At 40.4% G+C, this 22,249-nt stretch overlaps 1 protein-coding gene across 1 annotated transcript in view; it reads left to right on the forward strand.

The window, feature by feature from the left end:
* Positions 1–22,249, forward strand: part of LOC124622924 — a 66,082-nt gene that overhangs the window by 42,817 nt on the left and 1,016 nt on the right. The window contains exon 2 of the mRNA XM_047148712.1: positions 3,845–3,987. Within this exon, the coding sequence (XP_047004668.1) occupies positions 3,845–3,987 (143 nt within the window). The remainder of the gene's footprint in view (positions 1–3,844; positions 3,988–22,249) is intronic.

The following is a 22,249-nucleotide window of genomic DNA, read 5'->3' on the forward strand; positions in this document are numbered from 1 at the left end:
CTCCTGACAATAGTCTTCTCTCTGATGAACACTCGCCTTCGAGAACAATATACTGGGTTCTATAAACCATCTAAAATCTTGACTCCATAGCCGTGTTTAAGGGGAGTGTAGGTGGCAAGAGGGATAAATTGCCCCTCCTGAAAACCGGGTACGTGTTTTTAATTCATTACGGGTTTCTATAGAATTTTAGCAGTCATTGTTTGTGATTCCATAAATTGCAGGTTTAATACTGACGACCGTTACAAGAAATACCTCAGCTTTAGCACTCGCTATACCGGGTGGTCAGAAACTGTCTGAGAAGCTTTTAAGCGTGTTGCAGCGCAGGTTGTCCCGAGAAATAATTGTTAAGAAATAAATTTATACGTCGCGCCGTTTCCGACTTAATTAACACCGATGTTAGTCAATCAGGCCATTCCGCGTGCAAATTGAAGCAGCACGTCAGTACGGTATCGCTAAACGTGTTCGTTTAGTTCCTAAAACCGAAAAAGAAGGCGATACAAAAATTGGACATAGGTCGGTAGTGAGGATCAAACCTGATCCAAAGGCAGAGCGGTTTTGCACTCTATCATCTCCTGCATGAGAACAACGGACACTAATTGTATTAACGGGTCACATCAATTTGCGAGTACAACGGCCTGATTGGCTAACTGCGATGCTAATTAACTCGAGAACGGCGCAATGCATGGAATTTTTTTTCTGAACAATTATTGCTCGGCACGCCCTACCCTGCAACACCCTTACAAGCTTTTCAGGCTGTTTCTGGTCAAAATGGATTCCCATTTCGCGAATGTGGATTGACTCCGACTGTTTACGACACATGAAAATTTGTGCCACAACAAGATCTCCCGCTGATCGCGAGCGAAAAGGTTGTGGGTTTCCTGACAGGAGTCTGCATCAGTCCTGGAGGCGTCGCCCGATAGCCGAAGGGCTTAACGCATCATTCCAGATACGCAGGAAGTCCAGATTCGAGTCCTGGTCCGGCACAAATTTTTTGTGTGTTGCAGACAGCTGAAGTCTATCCATATCCGTGAGGTTCGAATCTATTTTGTAACATTTACCACAGCTGTAATCGACAAAACAGTTTCTACTCCTTCAGATGTGTCTGCACGTCCAAAGGACGTTGTAATGAGAACATACAGACCCTGTAAAAACGCAGACATAGTAACCGATGTTTCGAGCCCTGTATAAATACAGACATTGCAACCAGCCATGATGTTTATGATCACCCATATCACCCACTGTATGTTGAGTTTTCTTAGTTGTGACACTATTCACGGGAAATTCTGTTTATTCCCTTTGTGTGCCTGGAATTTTGGCACCGATCTGTAGAAAAGATGGATACGAACCTTTACAGAATCGCACCGATGTAATAACATCAATTCTTTTCTGTCGTGTCGTCGTTCAGTCATTACACACATCACTTCTGCGCTAGAAGAGAGAGAGAGAGAGAGAGAGGAAAGCGTGAAATTTTAAGGTAAAAGATATGCTCTCCAGAACTGAGACTTTCTCAAAGTTTGTGGGTACGACGCTGCAACACGTGCAGCCACAGTACTTTGACACGGTGAACATAATAAACTTGCCCCATGTTACTAAAAGTTGATGTTATTGGCTGATTTGTGTGTAATTTAAGGAGATTTCCCACGTTCATCTAGTCGTATATTTTCCCTGGATTACACTTTATCTAACAAACCCAAAAACCTATCTTTCAAAACACATGTTTTTGAACTTTAGTTGTGACATATGACATTAAAAGATAGAAGTCATGAAAGCTATGCAATAAATCTATTAATGCGAACAAAACTGTAGTTTTATAAGGTACGAAAGTGTTATGGATGACGTCCATGTCGAGTAAGACTTTTTAAAAATTTATTCCCAATTTCTGCACTTCAAGGGTATTAATGTGGTATGTTTATAGATACCCAGCAGGATTTTCTCGGTGACTAATTTTTTTCCTAGCTCTGATTTTCCATTTTTAGTTTCAGTCTAGCACTGTAGGAGTATGAATAAATTATTTTTGCAATTATTTCCAAGCTCTGTTTTAGAACCAATTCGATATCCGGATTTAATCAAATGAGGATAGAATTTCAGAGAGTTGAATGAAACTGATGGAATCTATATTTACATTAATAACACAAAAAGTAGTACGTGGTGTGTACTATTGGAGAATGCTTACAGTATGGATATCACAGTAATCCATCTTAAAAATGCTAAGTAGATAACTGGTTCAAATGGTTTAAATGGCTCTGAGCACTATGGGACTTAACATCTGAGGTCATCAGTCCCCTAGAACTTAGAACTACTTAAACCTAACTAACCGAAGGACATCACACACACATCCATGTCCGAGGCAGGATTCGAACCTGCGACCGTAGCGGTCGCGCGGTTCCAGAGTGAAGTGCCTAGAACCGCTCGACCACACCGGCCGGCAAGTAGGTAACTATCAACTTTTTGAGATAGTGCAGATTTTGTGTTCCTCTTCTCGAATTTACTTCTAGGAGCACAACATGTTCTCAGACTCACCAAATCAGTTATGTCAAAACTGGCAAGTTTTGGTTTTTGACCCCTCTCGGAAACATTTCTACGGACGTCCTTGTGTAACCCATGTAATTCTTGTACCAAATGTCAGTGAACAGTTAGTTTCGGTGTGCGTGTCAGTCTGCCCACATGGACTAAAATACAATATCTGACAAAAACAGTAAGATGTAGATAATGTAATGTTTACAATTTTTCTATAAGGATTGTACAGTTTATAATTTATTAACTATGCTGACAGATTTAATTCGTTGCATGCAATATTTTTCTTCGATGTGTTTCATTGCAGTTCATTTTCTTATGGAAATTTTTTATGCGAATCATTAATCCTACATGTTCAGTTAACCTTCTCATGCTAACGACTCTATGTCAAACACATTTCAAACTTAATTCGACTTATTAATAAAACGACTGATACCAACTGTTCTTTATTGTACCTTACTTACCTATGCGAATCTCATTCATAAACACAATGTCACTGTCATTGCCGCCACTTTCTTCACAAACGACAGAGGTGGATCTACATTTCGGCTCTGGGCGAGTTCACAGTTTGTTACTGGCCCCCTCCAAGTGTAACATCCCATCATCCTCAGTTTCAAAGACCCACATATGCCAAAGATTAAAATAATAATAATACTCGTATTATTATTATTATTATTATACTAGAACATTTATGAAATTTCTTTACGGTCAGTGCTCAGAACATCGCTTCAGCATAAGCTCCACAAAATTTAACTCCAGATAGACCATCAGGAAAGCATTTTTCCAACAATTTTAGAAATAACTATGTCATATAATTGTTTTATGAACTGCAACAGCTACAAGCTTTCGCAACTTTGGCACCTCATTACTTTATATGGTATAAAATCGAAGTCTGCACTCACCATTATCAGTATTCGACTTAGCTGTAAGTTTGTGAACATAGGCCTGCAGACTGTTGATATGCGGTCGAGTAAATGTGTGGAATTCTATATCTTTCTGCTGTTCCTCCTCTTTTTGGGAAAGAGAGCCTTCTGTCATTTTTATTAGCAGAGCATCTTTCTCCTTGTCTTCTTCATGTGGTTTTCATTTACACCTGTTGTTGGAAGCAGGTGCGGTCAGGCTGCTAAGGGGTGCCATTTTTCTGGCTGGGATGTTTCCTACAGCCATTTAGATTGCAGAGTTGGGCTCAACCTCAGGGGTGCAACTGAAAAGCGTCCTTTCTTAAAAGACGCTTGTAATATTTTAGAATTTCTACCCTCTGTCGGGGCTCTTCTGGGAAAGGCAGCTAAGAAAGCAACCGCATTTGTTCTAAATTTCGTAACTTTTGCAGTGCTCGACTCGTGGGGTCAGCTGCCAGTGCCTGGATTTCTGGAGGGCAACACGGCGCTGCTGGGGAACTTTGACGAGTGCCTGGACGCCGGCGCCAAGTACTGTCTGGCCACCGTGCATCTGCCGCAGGCTTCATTGAGAAAGGTGAGTCTTACGCTTTCGACGAGTTGGAGGAACATTGCTCGTGATCTATTTCACGATCCCGCTGATTTTCATCCCTTTAACCTTCGCAGTACCAAGAGAGGTACTTCATGCCCAGCTTTTGAAAATATTGTAATCTAATCAAGTATGGTACTTTATGCAGGATGTTCGGAAATTCCCTTTACACTACTTTACATTACATTTGCATAGATTCCTTGGACAGAAATCTCTGGGATGTGGAAAGAGTCTGTTGTTTTTCTTTTTTTTAACTCAGATACATGGATATTGTATAATTCTAATGCTGACATTGTTATGAGCTATAATCATTGTGAAGATATTCATCAAAGGAGTAGAAGGAGTTGGTCAACAGGAAGTCCTTTACTTCATTCTGAAACCTATCTTTATCAATTACAAGACCTTTGATATGCTCTGGAAAGTTATTGAATATATGAGTACCCATGTATTTGACTCCTTTTCGTACTAATGTTAGACCTTTATAGTCCTTATACAGATTGTTTTTGGTTCTGGTATTATAATCATGTTTTGCACTATTTTGTGTAAAAAGAGACATGTTGGAAATGACAAAAGACATCAATAAGTATATGTACTGAGAAGTAGTAGTTAAAATACAAAGTTTCTTAAAGAGGTATCTGTATGATGATCTAGGACTGACACCAGATATAATTCTGATGACTCGTTTCTGAATTTTGAAAATGTTCTCTTTGTGAGAGGAGTTTCGCCAAAAGATGATTTCATAACTCATTATTGAATGGAAGTAGGCAAAATAAAATAACTTCAATTTTAAATCACCTATTTCTGCTACCATGAGTACTGCAAATGTAACTGAATTAAGGTGTTACATTAAGTCTAGAGTGTGAGTTCTCCAATTTAGGATGTGGTCAGTTTGTAACCCCAAAAAATTTTACACTGTCTACAGCTTTAATTACGTTGTTTGAATACATTATACTTACAGGGCCAGGTATTCTTTGCGATGTACTAAACTGTATGTACTGGGTGTTGTCAAACTTCAGTGACAATCACCCGTTGATACTTACAAATATTTCATCAGCTGATTGCTCAGTGATGTCACGGCTATATTTTTTATACCAATACTTGTATTATCTGCAAATAAGAGAAAATTTACAATTTGTGACCTTGCATATGGAAGGTCATTAATATATAACAGGAACAACAACGGACCTAAAATAGAGCCCTAGGGCACCCCTTGTCTCATAGTTTCATATGTTGAATGACTATTGTTACGTGGTAAGCCTGATACAGTGACACACTGTTTTCTATTAAAAAGATAGGCTGAGAACCATGAGCCTGCTACTCCTGTTACAGTCTTCTAAGACTTCTGGAAGTGAATACATAATATTTTAAATAGGAACCCACGTCTGGAAACGTACAGTTTCGGTGGTAAACCCGTTTGAAAATATTTTGCTGGGTTAGTACGCAATAGGGTAGTCCGGTGGAAAAGGGGGGGTGGGGAGGGTTGGTTATGTCGGATCGGCTGATATCACCTGACGTCTGTCCTTCCTCTCTGACCTGGTTCGAGCCTCATACATGAGTCTGAGTGTTACAGCATTATGGCTGAATATACGTTTGCAGAATACGTGGATATGATCCTTCGGAGTAGCGAAGGTCGCGGTAACGGAAGAGCTGCTCGTCGCCTTTATCAATGGCGTCCTCCACAACATTCGACTCCATCGCACACCCTTTTCGCCACAATTACGCAACAGCTTCGAGAAAGGGTACCTTCACCGTCAGCAGACGTGATTGCGATGCCTCAAGGAGACGCCGCACACCATTACTGGATGAGGCCTTACTGCATCACTTTGAAGAGAACCCGTCAACGTGTACACGAGCAATTTCTTTGGCTGTTAGTGAGTGTAATTGTGAAGCAAGTGATGTACTGGGTCACGCCTAATAAATTATTTGTGAAAGTGGTCGCGTTACCAACATGTTTTCAAATGGTTGTAGCACGAAAATGGTAGGTTTCCGGACATGTGTTCCAATTCAAAATATTATCTATTGACTTCCCTCTACCTAATCCTAGAAGTTTTGTAATTGGAATTTCCGAACACACTGCATTCTAAAATTTTGGGAAAAAAGTTATGGGTTTTAATAAAGTCGCCAACCAGATCCCACAATTTTTTTACATTTTAAATTAAGCTTAACCTAAAAACTTAAGTCTTAGTAATACACGTGAGTTTTCAATATGAACGACATATTCAATATTTTCAGTTTCAGGGCTCTGCGTATACATTAGTATCTCTTAAAAAGGTATGATATGAGCGCAAATCAATAGTTCACGAAATTTGTAATTTTTTAAATATTTTTCATGGGGTCATAAAGTACCGCGCCACCCCCCCCCCCCCTCCCCCTCTCCATGTCATTGGCATTACACGCTACTGAAAGAGCGTTGGCATTGCTAAGAGTGTGCTGATATATATTTTCAGACTCTGCACCCTACTTACACATCAGCACCTCTTTAAAAAGTATGTTTATAATGTAAGTCAACAAGAATTAAGAAATTTTGCGCTCCCCGTCCTCCGCTCCTCCCCCATTTAGTAATAAAGATAATTAAAAATGCGTTGGTATTGCTAGGGATAAGTAAAAAAACTGATAACTGCTCAACTTCTAGCTTCCTAAACGTAAACCACCAATATCAGCTTCAGACTAAATTCGTCAGCGGCAGCTGTTGCAGCAATGTATACACACTGTCGATGAAGGACTCTTATTCTTTTGGACTTTTCCAAGCTTTACAATGTTCTCCTACATGCATTATGGCGGTTTCCCATCCATAAATGTTACCACTGTGTCTGCGGGACTGTCCGCATTTGCACTGAAACTGCAGTGCATGCAGTGGTCGCAGTTAGACCTTAACGCATCGGAAGAGACTGCAAGGTTCTCTAAATTGTATTGACCTGGAGTCGTCGCTCCAAGTGGTGGAAGGTGAGGCGTCGGGTCTTCATCAGGTAATGTTAGCTGAAGAGTATTGCTACTAAATGGGACTGCGATATTTACGTTCAGGTACACTATTAAGTGATATAACCGAGATTTTAAAAAGATTACCGATTGTTTTATTTACGAAATAGAGGGTCAGTCAAATAAGGAAACTACAGTCATTACAGGATCGCGGCCTCACATCGGTAGATAATCGACAAATTTAAATGCAAAAGAATGCGCACGTGTAGTAAATATGCCTTTCATGCACCAATGAAAACTACGTGAAAACTCTCTTGCGTTGCTCGCAGATTAACAGCACCAAATACATTTCTCCTGACTGCTGACCAAATTGTAAATCTAAATACCTAGCCCACCAAGGCTCAACTACTAGCTGACAAAAAGGAGAACTGAACTCTATTTATTGGAAGCACTGATTCTTCCAATCTGCCTATGTAAGTGTAGGTCGGATGTGGTTTGGATTCAAAGACATAGTATCGATAGCAATTGAGAGATATATACTAAATAAATTAATAAAATATGGTACCGATCCTCTGTGGTACACGAAAAAGGTCAGAATACTGTCGCAGAAGCAACGAAAAAAAGCATGCCAAATTTAAACGAACGCAAAATCCCCAAGACTGGTGAAGTTTTACAGAAGCTCAAATATTAGCGCGAACATCAAAGCGAGATGACTTTAGTAGTTCCCGTAACGAAACTGTCTCGAAATCTTGCAGAAAACTCAAAGAAATTCTGGTTATATGAAAAGTGCACCAGGGGCAAGACGCTTCATGACAGTGCCACTGAAGCAGAATTACTAACACCATTTTCCGAAATTACTTCACCAAAGAAAACGAAGTAAATATTCCAGGATAAGAATCAAGAACAAATGCCAACATAAATAACTTACAAGTAGATGTCCTCGGTGTAATAAAGCAGCTTAAACCACCTAATAAAAACAAGGCATCCAGTCCAGACCGTATACCAAACATGTTCCTTTCAGAGCATGCTGATACAATAACTCCATACTTAACAAACATATATAACCGCTCGCTCGTCGAAAGATCCGTATCTAAAAACTGGAAAGTTTCAAAAGCCAAACCAGTGCCCAAGAAAGGAAATAGGAGTAATCCCCTGAATCACACATCCATATCACTGACGTAGATTTGCAGTAGGACTTTGGAACATACACTGTGTTCGATCAGTCAAATTAGCTCGAAGAAAACTATTTATTGACAAATATCCAACACGGATTCAGAAAATTTCGTTCGTGTGAAACGCAATTTGTTATTTATTCTCACGAAGTAATGAGTAAAATCGACAGGAGATATCAAATTGAGTCCATATTTCCAGATATCCGGACGGCTTCAGACACAGTTCCTCACAGGAGACTACTAATCATATTGCGTGTCTATGCAGTATCGTCTGAGTTGTGGGACTGGATTCGTGGTTTCCTGTCATAAAGGTCACAGTTCGTCGTAATTCACGGAAAGCCATCGAGATAAACAGGAGTAATATCTGGCGTACCTCAACGAATTCTTATAAGTCCTCTGTTGTTCCTGATCTACACTATGTGTTCCTGATCTACACCATGTGATCAAAAGTATCCGGATACCCCCAAAAACATACGTTTTTCGTATTAGGTGCATACTGCTACCACCTACTGCCAGTTACTCCACATCAGCGACCTCAGCAGTCATTAGACATCGTGAGAGACCAGAATGGGGCACTCCGCGGAATTCACGGACTTCGAACATGGTCAGATAACTGGGTGTCACTTATCACATACGTTTGTACACGAGATTTTCACACTCCCTAAACATCCCTAGGTCCACTGTTTCCGATGTGGTAGTGAAGTGGAAACGTAAAGGGACATGTAAAGCACAAAAGCGTACAGGTCGACCTCGTCTGTTGACAGAAACTGCCGACAGTTGAAGAGGGTCGTAATGTGTAACTGACAGACATCTATCCAGACCATCACACAGGAATTCCAAACTGCATCATGATCCACTGCAAGTACTGTATGACAGTTAGGCGGGAGGTGAGAAAACTTGGATTTCATGGCCGAGCGGCTGCTCATAGTCTAGACATTACGACGGTCAGTGCCAAACGACGCCTCGCTTGGTGTAAGGAGCGTTGGACGATTGAACAGAGGAAAAATGTCGTATGGAGTTACGAATCACTGTACACAATGTGGCGATCCGAAGACAGGGTGTAGGTATGGCGAATGCCCGGTGAACGTCATCTGCCAGCGTGTGTAGTGCCAACAGTAAAATTCGGAGGCGGTGGTGTTATAGTGTGGTCGTATTTTTCATGGAGGGGGCATGCACCCCTTGTTGTTTTGCGTGACACTAAAACAGCACAGGCCTACATTGATGTTTTAAGCACCTTCTTGCTTCCCATTGTTGAAGAGCAATTCGGTAATGGCGATTGCATGTTTCAACACGATCGAGCACCTGTTCATAATGCACGGCCTGTGGTGGAGTTGTCACACGCCAATAACATCCCTGTAATGGACTGACATGCACAGAGTACTGACCTGAATCCTATAGAACAACTTTGGGATGTCTTGGAACGCCGACTTCGTGCCAGACCTCACAGATCGACATCGATACCTTTCCTCAGTGCAGCACTCCGTGAAGAATGGCCTGCCATTCCCAAAGAAACCTTCCATCACCTGATTGAACGTATGCCTGCGAGAGTGGAAGCTGTCATCAAGGCTAAGGGTGGACCAACGCCATATTGAATTCCCGAATTACCGATGGAGGTCGCCACGAACTTTTAAGTCATTTTCAGCCAGATAAACATTTTAGGAGACAATCTGAGCAACACACATAGATTGTTTGCAGCTAATACTTTCATTTACCGTCTCGTAAAGTTATCGAATGATCAAAACCAATTGCAAAATGAATTAGATTAGACGTCTCTATGTTGCAAAACGTAACATTTAACTCTTAATATTAAAACGTGTGAAGTCATCCACACGAATACTAAAAGGAATCCGCTAAATTTCAGTTACACGATAAATCACATAACTCTAAATGTGTCAATTCAGTTACGAGTAAATACTCGGACTACTATTAATAATTACTTAAATTTTAAGGATCACATAGATAATGTTGACGGGAAAGCAAACCAAAGTCTGTGATTCACTGGCAGAACGTTTAGAAAACGCAGTATGTCTACTAAAAAGACTGCCTACACTAAGCTTGTAAGTCCTCTGTAGTACTGCTGTGCAGAGCAGGATCTGCATTAGATAGGATTGACGGTGAACACAGAAGAAGTTCAAAGAAGGGAAGCTCGTTTTGTATTATCACGAAATATGTGCATTATGGTGTCAATCATTAAAACAAAGACTTTTTCGTTGGGCAGTCTCATGAAATTTGTAATACTCCTTTTTGAATATTTTTATATAAAATTCCGTGTAATTGTTGTGACCAAAGGGTCGATATGTCAATTTTTGCGTTATCTGTAGACAAAAACGGAGGCACGACCTTCACTTTTTTCGTCGTCAGCTAGGAGGTGCCTAGTTATTCGTTTTTCCTTTGTCTTCCGGCTTTCATCACGTAATCATACTGCTCTGTAGTTCTGTATGATTGTAATATAATAAGCTACATCTTAAACAAAACGTGTTCGAATACTTTCTTTCAATATAAGTTCATATATTTATGCTGATTATCAACGTATTATCAATTTCATTTTTCAGCCTTTTGTGAGAGAGGGTCAACATGCTGATGTGGCAGCGATCCGCCATTGGCGTGACTTTACTAAAATTTTCAGTGTCTATTTTTCGCTTATTGTACGACCAGAAACTGCAGTCATTTGGAAAATATGTACGTGAGTTGTAACTAATTACACAGCGTAGAGCGATAACCAGGTCGCGATGTGCAGTTTTACGTTTCAAAATTCCATTTGCCCACAGCTTTAGTTGCGCTGATCCAAACACGAGTCAAGGAAAATACATCGTGTGTTCAGTAACAGCTTCGGCGATGTTTTAATACGCGGAAATGGAAACCAAACATGAATTTGAGTCACCAAATTTATCTCCAAAGTGTGAAAATATTTTTTGACACCCACCTATATAGGGGAAAATGATCATTATAGTAAAGTAAGAGAAATCAGAGCTCGCTCGGAAATATTTAATTGTTCGTTTTTCCCACCCGCTGTTCTATGAACCCTCTGCCAGGCACTTAATTGTGAACTGCAGAGTAGTCATGCAGATGTAGTTTTAAACCAATCTCTCGGTACGTCCACAGTGGTATATCGTTCGTAACAACACGACAGTGCACGAAGTGATTCTAGCTGTTCATAGTTTGTTAGGTGTTCCTAATTATTACACTGTTTAAACCTTTCATACTATACAAATTCATATTTGGTGTTTTAATTACAAATTATAAGTCATAAAGTTACTCGCTTCGGCCTGCATGTAGCCCAGCAGCCAACTGGAGCACAAAATCGCTCCGCGTTGCCATCTCACCCAAATAAAGGCACCCACCAAACTATGGTACGTGTGAAAATGATACGTGTTGTGTTCCTTGGTCGCATATACCGATCACACTTCCCAATGTCATCAGCTGCCTGCTGCAATACTTGGGTTGCTTTGATTGATAAAAGTAATGATGGCTGCAAGAGCCAGAAATTTTACAGCATCCAAGCTATTTCTGCATCTTTCCGAATGGTAAGACCTCACTTTTAATTATGCAGTCGCCAGTGTCCTTTCATATATCCTAAAATCTGCCAAAGAACTTTCTTGGCCAATTCACCTGGCTATATGTACCACCCAGCTCCATTCCATATTCAGACTAACTAACGAACCACCCCCCTTCGCACTGGTAGCACTTCTTGCATCTCGTAGTAACTCCTAACTTTCATCTCTCGATTTCTCACTAAGTAGAGGAACGATTTTCGCATCAAAGACCCATGTCTCATTGGTAATACATTCTGCTTGTAAACTTTTGTTTTCAGGCTGACCAGAACCCTTTTTACGAAAATTCAAAAAACTAATACGGCACGTAGGGCGTACAACAAGGATCAGTAATCACGTAGGATCCGGCCGTCGCAAATGCCATCTGCTGCTACTAAATGGCATTGCAGTTATTTAGTCACGTGCTACAAGTGAACTGCCATTGTGGGAGATGCTCAAAGTTTTATCCAGATTCATCGAGTCACTCGTGACATCGACGATGCATTGAAGGCCGCACCCTCTCAAAGATACCTGCTGTATCTCGAAGACATCCTGCTGCCGCTACAATCCTGCCCACAAGTCCTTCGGCGATGGAGCAGGTGTTTTATACACAAAGGCCTTCACATACATCCACAGGAACAAATCGATTGGGCACAGATCGGGCGACGGTGGTGGCCGTGCGCCAGGCCCACCGCGACCAACCCAGCGGCCGGGAAAGGTTGACTGCGCATGAGCGCTGCTGAAACGAGCGGGGCTCCATTGTGCTGAAATCGAATGCGGCGTGAGTAGGATGGGAACACCATTCAGCATATCCGGCAGAACCTCTCGCAGGAATGCGAGATACGTGCGACCATCAAGTCGGTCCGGGAGATTGTACGGCCCAATTAAACAGTCTCCGACGATGCCAGCCCACACGTGACCGTAACGCTCTGTCGGGGCGTTTGCAACCCCCGGTTCCTATGTGATGACTGATCCTTCTTGTATGCCCGATGTGCCATCTCAGTTTGCAAACTGTTTTTCTTTTTTTTTTTTAATCACCCAGTGTAGTTTGCCAAATGCTACCGGACCATTTCCCCTTTCCCCGCTGTCTTAGCGAGTGAGAGATAAAGAGTGATTGATGGTCAATGCGAGTGAGGTGGGAGTGAGTCCATGAGTCATTTTACAGGTTTCCTCCTAATTGTTTGATAACATTTTCGTAATTTTATCCACATTCTCTTCTTTTAATGTGTGCAAGGGCACTGATAACACCGCTCACACGCGCCTACAAGCACCGCACCATTTGAACTCTTACGTTTTGCCAGCAGTCCATGGTTTGCATCCATATGATGCTGTCCTATAGAGGTACATTATCAAAAATTTCACTCTCAAGTTGAGTCCTATGTCTGATGCTCGTAAACGTCAGTTAAAAGCGACTGTTCTTTGTATGTGTGTTAGTTTGCGTCTTATGTCCTCTTTCCTACACCCATCATGCGTTGTTTTAATTTCAATGTAGGATAATTTCTACTACATGATCCCCAACTTTGATATTTTGTTTGTTGCGAATCTCATTTCTGACGCTCCTCTGTACTTTCGACTACCAGTGATTTACTCTCAATCCGTAACCATTCCATTAACAGAACCTGTAATTCTTCCTCACTTTCGTGATATATCAGAGGGGTGTTACACTTCACCTAGCACGGTTTGTTAGTAACTGGTTAAAAGAGTTTCTGAACAATTTCAATCAATTTCTGATCTATTCTATGGTAATATTGCTTCCCTTTCGCACTGACGATCTTCCATCGTCGTCAGTCACTCAAGTGAGGACGACTTCTCAATCTGGTTCAATACAGGGTTATACCACAAGTACCTCCGCGGTTTCAGAAGATGAGTGCATGGAAAGTACGAGTAATACAGAAAATAGGCACACACCAGCGGATAGAGCATCGCTCCACGGTTTTAAGTCACATTACAGGTGCCCAATAAAGGTGCGTGACAAAGGTCAGTACGTTCAAGCAACGTACCTGCGTTCACAATGACAGCAGCCGCTTTGGAAATCGGTTAATTGGGATGCTTCTCTGCGGGCCCGAACTAATTCGATGCGGGAATACAGAGTAGATGATTTGTCTATAACTACTGACGCGTGTGCCCCCTAGCGGTGTGCTCTGCAACTACACCACTGGACACATTGGAAACAGAAACTTGGTGAGCTGCTCTATCCACTGGCGTGTGCCTTGTGGTTTTCGCGCAGTCGTCTGAAATTCTGGGGGAACTTATGAATAACCCTGTTTATACTTTGAACTGTCCTCCCACAGTGACAGTCCTCAAATAAATCCTACACGGCATAAATTACTTCACTGTGATTGCACCACATGTATAAGACCGAAATAATAATGGATGGTTCATTTCTAAATTTTTCTTACGTAGTTCCCTGTACTTGCAGCACAGGCTCCAAAATTTAATTTATCATCACGTTTCCACAAATAGGTGCAAGTGCAAACAGTACGCTCATGAAGAATAAGGTGTTTATAGGTACTAACCAGGTTTGCAGTTATGTTGCACAGCACATTAGAGTCGGACTACAATGATTTAAATTTCAAATAAATTTTGATCATCGAAGAGGAAATCTAGCCACCTGTCACACGTATCATACTTATGGCATTACAAAGCAATGAATGTATTTAAAGCGGCGTACAGACAGAGCATATTTAATTATGTGTAAATACAGACAACGATCAGATTCTCCCACGGAACTGCAGGCTTTACAATAAAGATAATTTGTGTCTTTCAGGTTGAATTAGACAGCGCGAAATTTGATCTAGATACGTTTAAGGGGGGTTCGTGGGAAATGGGTAACGTTAACAAGCAAGTAGCGAAAGAGAAACAGCTCTTCAACTTAATCATTTGCATTTGAGCTTACAGTAACGAATAAACTTCGCTTGTCACCTGAAGTAAAAGAGGAACAGATTCATCCAGCTATAAGTCACAGTAGGGTGCAGCAAACATCTAGCAAAGTAACCGTGTGTAGATCGCTACCGAAAGAAAGTAGGAAGAAAAGACTCTTTCTGGTAAGTAACAGCCATGGGAAGGTTGTACGCCAGATGAGGACAAATGAGGCACAGGGTACCAGGTCACAAGTATTGTGAAGTCAAGTCCTGGTCTTTGCCAGGTGACAGAACATAGGGAATTTGAGCAAAGTTTTTGACAGAGTATCCGGTTATTGTACTAGGTTGAGTGAGGAGCAACCTGACTAAGGACAGTAATTACAGCATTAAGGGTGACCTGGATGAAACAGAAGTAGCACAAAAGTGAGTTTTGTGGATGTCCTACAGCACCATGACTATCCCTTGGTTAACACTACTGTAGGTCAGGTGAACATTTAATTAAACAGGCTGATGCTGATTGAAATTTCATACTGTTACTTACCAGAAAGAGTCTTTTCTTCCTACTTTCTTTCGGTAGCGATTTACACACGGTTTCTTTGCTAGATGTTTGCTGCACCCTACTGTGAATTATAGCTGGATGAATCTGTTCCTCCTTTACATACAATTGGGAGATGGAAATATACTAGACACCACGCACACCTGAAAAGAAGAGGAGAAGATAGGTTGACTGACCTTCTCGCAGAGAATTTGGGGGGGGCCACCATCACACAAAGCAAGAGTCGTGTGGTTACAGGCGTCGGAGAAGTATCCTCTTTTAGCTTAGATCAGGATTAAGGCACCCTGATTGAAAGAAGTCAAAATAACAGAAGAGCCACATAAAATGATTAAGAACGCACAAAAAAGTAAGGTTAGCTTATTTCATCAAAATATTAGAGGACTGAGTAATAAGAAACAAGAGCTTCTTGTCTGTTTCGAAAATTTAGAGGGCTCGAAAAAGATAGATTTCCTATGTCTATCTGGGCACCACATAACCACAAGAGTATACGTATAAGTGACATATAAAAGATTACACTGAAGCATCTTATTCGTGTAGAACGAATATGGGAAAAGAGTTGTTACATGTATAAGACAGTACACAACTTCAGAAACATTAAGACAGGTAGATTTTGTAGTGATCAACACATAACAGTGTGTGCCTGTGAATTGATACTGAAAAATAGTTCATTTATAATGTAACTGTGTAATGATCCCCACGGGAAATTTTGAATTATTTGTGAGGAATTTAGATTCCTTAAAGTGCTATTTGTCAAACAGCAGCAAGCAGTTTATAGCCTGTGGTGATTTCAACACGTATTTTCTAAGGGACTCTGCTGGGAAACATTATCTGGACACTTTATTTGGATTCTACAATTTCATCTCAGTAATTACCTTTACAACATCGGTGGGAAAAGACAGTAGCACCGTAACTGATAGTTTTTTCTTTGGTGAAGCTCAAAGACAGGAAATAAAGGAAATAGCTGCTTACCCAGTAAAAATTGCTCTCTCTGATCAAGATGCACAGTTAGGATAAATACAATAGCACATTACAGTACTGATACCCCTCAGTGGAAATCGGTCAAATTATTAATACCTCCAGGAAAAACGTTTTCGTGAATAGTTTGCAAGAGATGAATTGGGATGAAATATATAATGAACGAAATACTGACATAAAATTTAATCTATTTCGTGATAAATTGATATCATTATTTAAAAGTAGCTGTATGCGTAAGCTAATCAGAAAGGAACTGGGGTACTAACAATTGCTTCCCAACACATTTATTCCTTAATTATATTTGTGATTAAATATATATATTTTTTTCAAAGCAACAGCTCAGTTCATGGAACTAATACTAGAGATAAGAAAAAGTTTTACAAACACATAAAGTTCCTTACTCGGAAAGATGTCCACCATTCAGCAATACACATTTTCAATAACATACCAGCAGCCATAAAAAGTTTAACTAACGATAAAATTCAGTTTGATAAGAGTCTAAAGGATTTACTGTTGGCCAACTACTTCTACTCTATTCATGAATTTCTTAACGGAACCGATTGATGCGTGTATTGATGCATGAAATTTCAATCACCAGTTTTCTCCTCCGATTGCGATAACATCCTGTTGGCAGTCACCTACATAGGGATAAATGATCATCACAATAAAATACGAGAAATCAGGGCTCGCACAGAAAAATTTAAGTGCTCTTTTTCCCGCGCGCCATTCGAGAGTGGAACGGTAGAGACACAGCTTAAAGGTGGTCCAATGAACCCTCTGCCAGGCACTTTATTGTGAATGGCAGAGTAATCACTCTGATGCTGATGTAGACGTATGTTAATAATATCACATAATGTGAATACTGTGTACAATCTTACTTCTGTATAAATTTTGTGCAGTAATGCGTCCATTATAAATAAGTGCTGTAAAATGTTATTTACTTTATTTTTGTATTTGATAATGCGTGACCATAGTAGCCTAAGGACTATCATGTGCACTTAAGTATGTTGAACGTTTAATATTTGGTGACAAGTTTTTTATCCTTTTAAATGTAGATATGCCTCAGATTTTTTTCTTTTCTTTTTTTTACCGATTCCAAACACACAAGGGCAATTTCATTTGGGATTTATGGAAATTACATTATCATATATGTTCTTATCTTGTACATATTAATTGTGTATTCTTGTTTTCTGGCATGTTTCACGTCCGAGTAGATCTCTTCAGCCGGCCGGAGTGGCCTTGCGGTTCTAAGCGCTTCAGTCTGGAGCCGGGCGACCGCTACGGTCGCAGGTTCGAGTCCTGTCTCGGGCATGGGTGTGTGGGATGTCCTTAGGTTAGTTAGGTTTAATTAGTTCTAAGTTCTAGGCGACTGATGACCTCAGAAGTTAAGTCGCATAGTGCTCAGAACCAGATCTCCTCACTACGGATTAATTGGAAGGAAAAGTACATCTAATCTAATCCAAGGGAGGATGAAGACCCAAAAGAGCGGACCCCGCTCTACGTTGTGGTTCAAATACTGAGGAATGAGAGTAAGAAGCAGCTAGAGTCACCTACGATGGGTAATAACATTTTAATCACAGGAATCACAGTCGGCCATAGCCGATTGTAGAAGCGCATACGAGTACACCATTCGACAATTCAGTATTGGATAAGAAATTTGGATCGTAGCCTGAGATGGACTAGGCAGGTCACTGCTGCGAACAATGCTAAGTCGACAGGCGAAAAGATAGTTCAGGGCGAACACTACGACAGCAGGCAATGTGAGTTCAAGAAAGTGCCGATGAGCAAAGGCAGAACCGCCTTAAACCGGCAACACGTAATTTACACTGATGAGGCTGAACACTGCCCACCACGAGACTGAATGCCTCCTGGTGGTGTTGCGGGCACGTGGCGCAGTGAGGAAAGAATATAAGCGGAACAGAGGCAGATTGCCAGTCATCATAGCGAAGATACGCGCCGCAAATGCGGAAATCCATTGACATAACCTGCTCTGACAAACGGCACACTTTTGTGGTACTGTGACTAGATGCGAGAATCACTGAAATAGCGAAGCTGCCGCCTGTTTGCGTACTACTGTCGTCAGCGCCTATGGAAAGTGGTTGAATAGAGGTGAAGTAATGAGGAGGCCGCATGATACTGGATGTCCACGTCTCATCACAAATCATAGAGGTCGGAGGACTGCCCACTGAGAAATCCAGGATAGGCACCGATCTGTGGCAGATCTGACGATAGAGTACAGTGCTAGTGCTGGCACAAATGTTTCAAAGAATACCGTTCATGTGTTGACACAAAGACAACGTCAGTTACGACTGCAGTGGAGACGGGACCATTGGGATTCGACCATCGACCAATGGAAAACGTGTCCCCAGTCGAATGAATCGCATTTCTTATTACACCAGGTCGATGGCTGAGTTCTCACACGCCGTTACCCAGGCGAATGGCTGCTAAAAAGTGCACTGCGCCACAAATTCGGGTTCGCTATTTTTGACCTGATCCTCCATGCAGTCCGTAATTTCGGCAGTTTACTACTCATTTTGTTGGCTAAAATAATTAGACAAATCTGCAAAAAAATATTTTTTGAAAGTTGTTTGAAATTTGATAAGTGACTTATGTATCTTTCAGCGCTGATTTCAAAAATGCAATCCATTTTTGTCTATCACGTCAGGTTTTCTCACAAAAAAAGGGAGTATTTTTTGGTATAATAACAAAATTTAAGCAATTTATCACATTTTTTCCAACGTTATAAAATTTTATTTTATTTATAAATCATGTTCTAAACTATATTTCCAGTACACTTCCATTTCTCTTTAAGCTTATAAGTCCTTATAATAAGGCTTTCGATTTCTGTTGAAGCCTCTTTTATTGATTTTCCGGCTGTGGACTCGCTGAGGACCATCTCTTTTTATCATCCAGCAGTAGTGCGCTATCATGTTGACGTTCCATCTTCCTTGATATCTGCTTTCCATTTCTTTCATGTGTTGGTGGAATCTTTCGCCCTGATTTTCACTTACATCGCCAAGGTTTGCAGGGAAGTAAAGATGTGAGTGGAGAAAATGAACTTTAATGCTCATGTTACAGCTCAGCTTCTTAAAGTTGTCGAGAATGTCTGCGACGATTGTCTTGTGGTTTGGATCTCTTTTGTTTCCTAGGAAGCCGGTAACAACTAATTTAAAAGATGTCCATGCTGCCTTTTCTTTTGTTTCCACTTTGTCCACAAAGTTGGGATCTGTCACTAGTTTTCTAATGTCTGGTCCGACAAAGATTCCTTCCTTTAGCTTTGCCTCGGATAAACCAGGAAACTGTCCACAAAGATATCTGAAACACTCCTCTTCTTTTGGCAATGCCTTAAATTGTTTCATCACCCCCAACTTAATGTGAAGTGGTGGAAGTAACACTTTTTTTGGGGTCCACAAAGCTTTTCCTCTCAACATTTTTAACCCCTACCTGTAAGGTTTTCCTCAATGGCCAATCTTTTTTATGTAGTGTTGCTTTCTGTCTCTACTGTCCTATTCACAGAGAAAGCAATGGAACGTTGTATAGCCACTTTGTTGACCAAGCAGCATTGAAATCACTTTTAAATCACCACGTAGTGTCCATTTGTGGTCTGAATAGCAGTTTGCTTGAAACCAGTTCAAGGTTTTCGTAACATTCTTTTAAGTGAACCGAGCGTCCAACTGGTATAGAATCATACTTAATGCCATTGTGAAGAATTACTGCTTTAAGGCTTCTTTTTGAAGAATCAATAAAAAGTTTCCACTCATCAGGAGCATATTCTATTTTGAAACGTGCCATAAGTCTACTAACATCATTGCAAAACACCAGGTCACCTTCTTGAGAGAAGAAAGATACAAAATCCTTTTTCCTCGATCGATGCCAATAAAAGGCTGTAACCGGAGCCAACATATGTTTATCTTTCAATCTAGATCCTAAAACCCCTGCCGATGCTTTAGAAAGGACAATGTCTCTAACTAAATCGTTCCGATCAGATTGTGAGAATGGAATAGGATCGGTTGTGCCAGGATCGTAGAAATCTCTGTCTTCTTCACTATCACCTTGCTGAGCCAATGGCTCTTTATCATCTATATCATTCAAAGAATCTGGAGGAGAGGGCACTGGTACTTCAGGTCCATGTTGAACAGGGAGAATGACTGATTGAATGTTAGGGTAAGAAATATCTTGTCTGTTTTTCAAACTGAAACCTCGTACGTTGCAAGAACAAAAATAGCAGTCATCACTACGATTTTTGGGGTCTCTCCAAACCATTGGTATTCCAAAACGTAAGGACTGCATTTTATGTTGAAACCATTGCCTCAGTTCTTGAAAACACACTGAACAAACTTTGTGTGGGTCTCAAGGTTTATCTTGATCGCCTAACTTTATACCAAAATAAGCGAAATTTACTTTTCCAACTAAATTGGAAATGTTTCTTTGTTGCTTTTTACCGGTATAGTTACACAAATGTAGCAGAAGCAATCTGGCGAGTTTATACATCCTCTGGTAGCTATTGTCCATTGTCCATAAAACAACTTCAAACACAAGAAAACAGTCGCTGCTTTAAAACACTAGTAACAACAACACGTGAACAGCACAGAGTGAAGAGGTATTGTGAACTGAAGGACAATAGCAGAAGCTCACTGCTTGTCATGGCCGGGGAAGGGGCAGCGCGACAGACAGGCACTGACATGAAAATACTGCTGGTTTCTCATAACTACTCTTTGTTTCACCTATATCTAGTATAAAAACGGCTAAATAACAGTTTATTGACATCCTGAAACCCAAAATTCAAACTCACTAGAGTGCTGAAATATTGAGAAAAACTAAAACTAGACAAGCAGTTCGTGAAATAACTGTATGTGATGGAATTTTTTCACCATTTTCCCGAAAACAGCGTTGAAAACACTATAAAAATCACTTAATAAATTTGGAACAATTTTTATGTCGCAGACCTGCGTTATTTTGCTGCTACAGATCCTTATTTATTACTTGATATGAGCAAACAATTGATGGAGTCCCACCGTTACTTGTACATGGCTAATTGTTGGTGTGGTAACCTCACACACATTACGGCACCACTTTAACGATTTCTCTTAACGACTCCCCATCGACTCTGAACCACTGCTGCAACTGGTGCACACCCAAAAACATTAACTGAATTTCTCATTGTTATAATCAGAGAGGTTTAACCGCGCGTTACTGGTGCTTACGCAGGCTGTATTTCGCTTACTGTTGGTAGAGAGACAACGATGGTGACGTCACACTTCTAATAACGACACCTTAAAATCTTACTTTTCTGTACTACCACACAAAAATGCCAAATAAACTCAACTGTAGTCTGTACATTTTTGAATTTGTAATTTAGTTACCCTCACGCCCTGTACTTGGTGGTTAAGGAAGACGGAAGTTTGCGCTCTTATAACACCCACACTTAAGCTAAGTACTGTAAGAGCGATTAACTGATAACTCTTATTTAAAAATTGATAAAACATATTTTCAATGGCTACAGCAAAGGTCGTCTATCTTATATATTAATGAAGTTTACTAAAAGTGTCTCATTTTCACCAAGTATTGGATTTTGTGATTCTGCGAAGGATTCAAAAGTGCTGATTAACGACATGTCATTCAGTATGAACGACATTTATGAGGGGTGTTGATTGTCACAAATTTAGTTAGTTACTTACATGTTCCGTAGATCATTTGAACGATCCTCGAATCGAAATGATTTTGAAAGAGCCTGTTTAAGGATATCTATGTACGATTTGTACAAACATTAATGAACACATTTTTTCTGTTTTGCTCACGCAGCTACACTTAAAACAATTTTTTATTTCTTTTCAGGCTACCAATTTTTAAACAGAAATTCGTCCACAGAAAATAAGTTGTCCAGGAGAAATGATTTTAGATTAAATTTAAAATTTGTTTTGATACCTGCAAGACGTTTAATGTCATTGAGCAAAAGATCAAAGATTTCCATACTGAGCCACTGGCAGCTTTAATAACGGGTCATGAAAGACTTTTTCCTCTAGTGTTGTTGGTATGGACCTTACTGTTCTTCTAGAATTGTAATGGATTATTTATGAGGAATTTCATTAGCGAATACATGTATTACAATGGCGCACTTAAAGTGCCTAGCTCCTTGAACAGGTAGCTACATGACACCCTTGGGTTAACTCCACGTATTATCCTTATTGTTTGATTTTGCGCAATTAATACTTTATTGTGGTGAGTTACCCCCAAAAATGA

The sequence above is a fragment of the Schistocerca americana genome, chromosome 7, assembly GCF_021461395.2.
Source record: "Schistocerca americana isolate TAMUIC-IGC-003095 chromosome 7, iqSchAmer2.1, whole genome shotgun sequence".
Classification (NCBI taxonomy): Eukaryota; Metazoa; Arthropoda; class Insecta; order Orthoptera; family Acrididae; genus Schistocerca; species Schistocerca americana.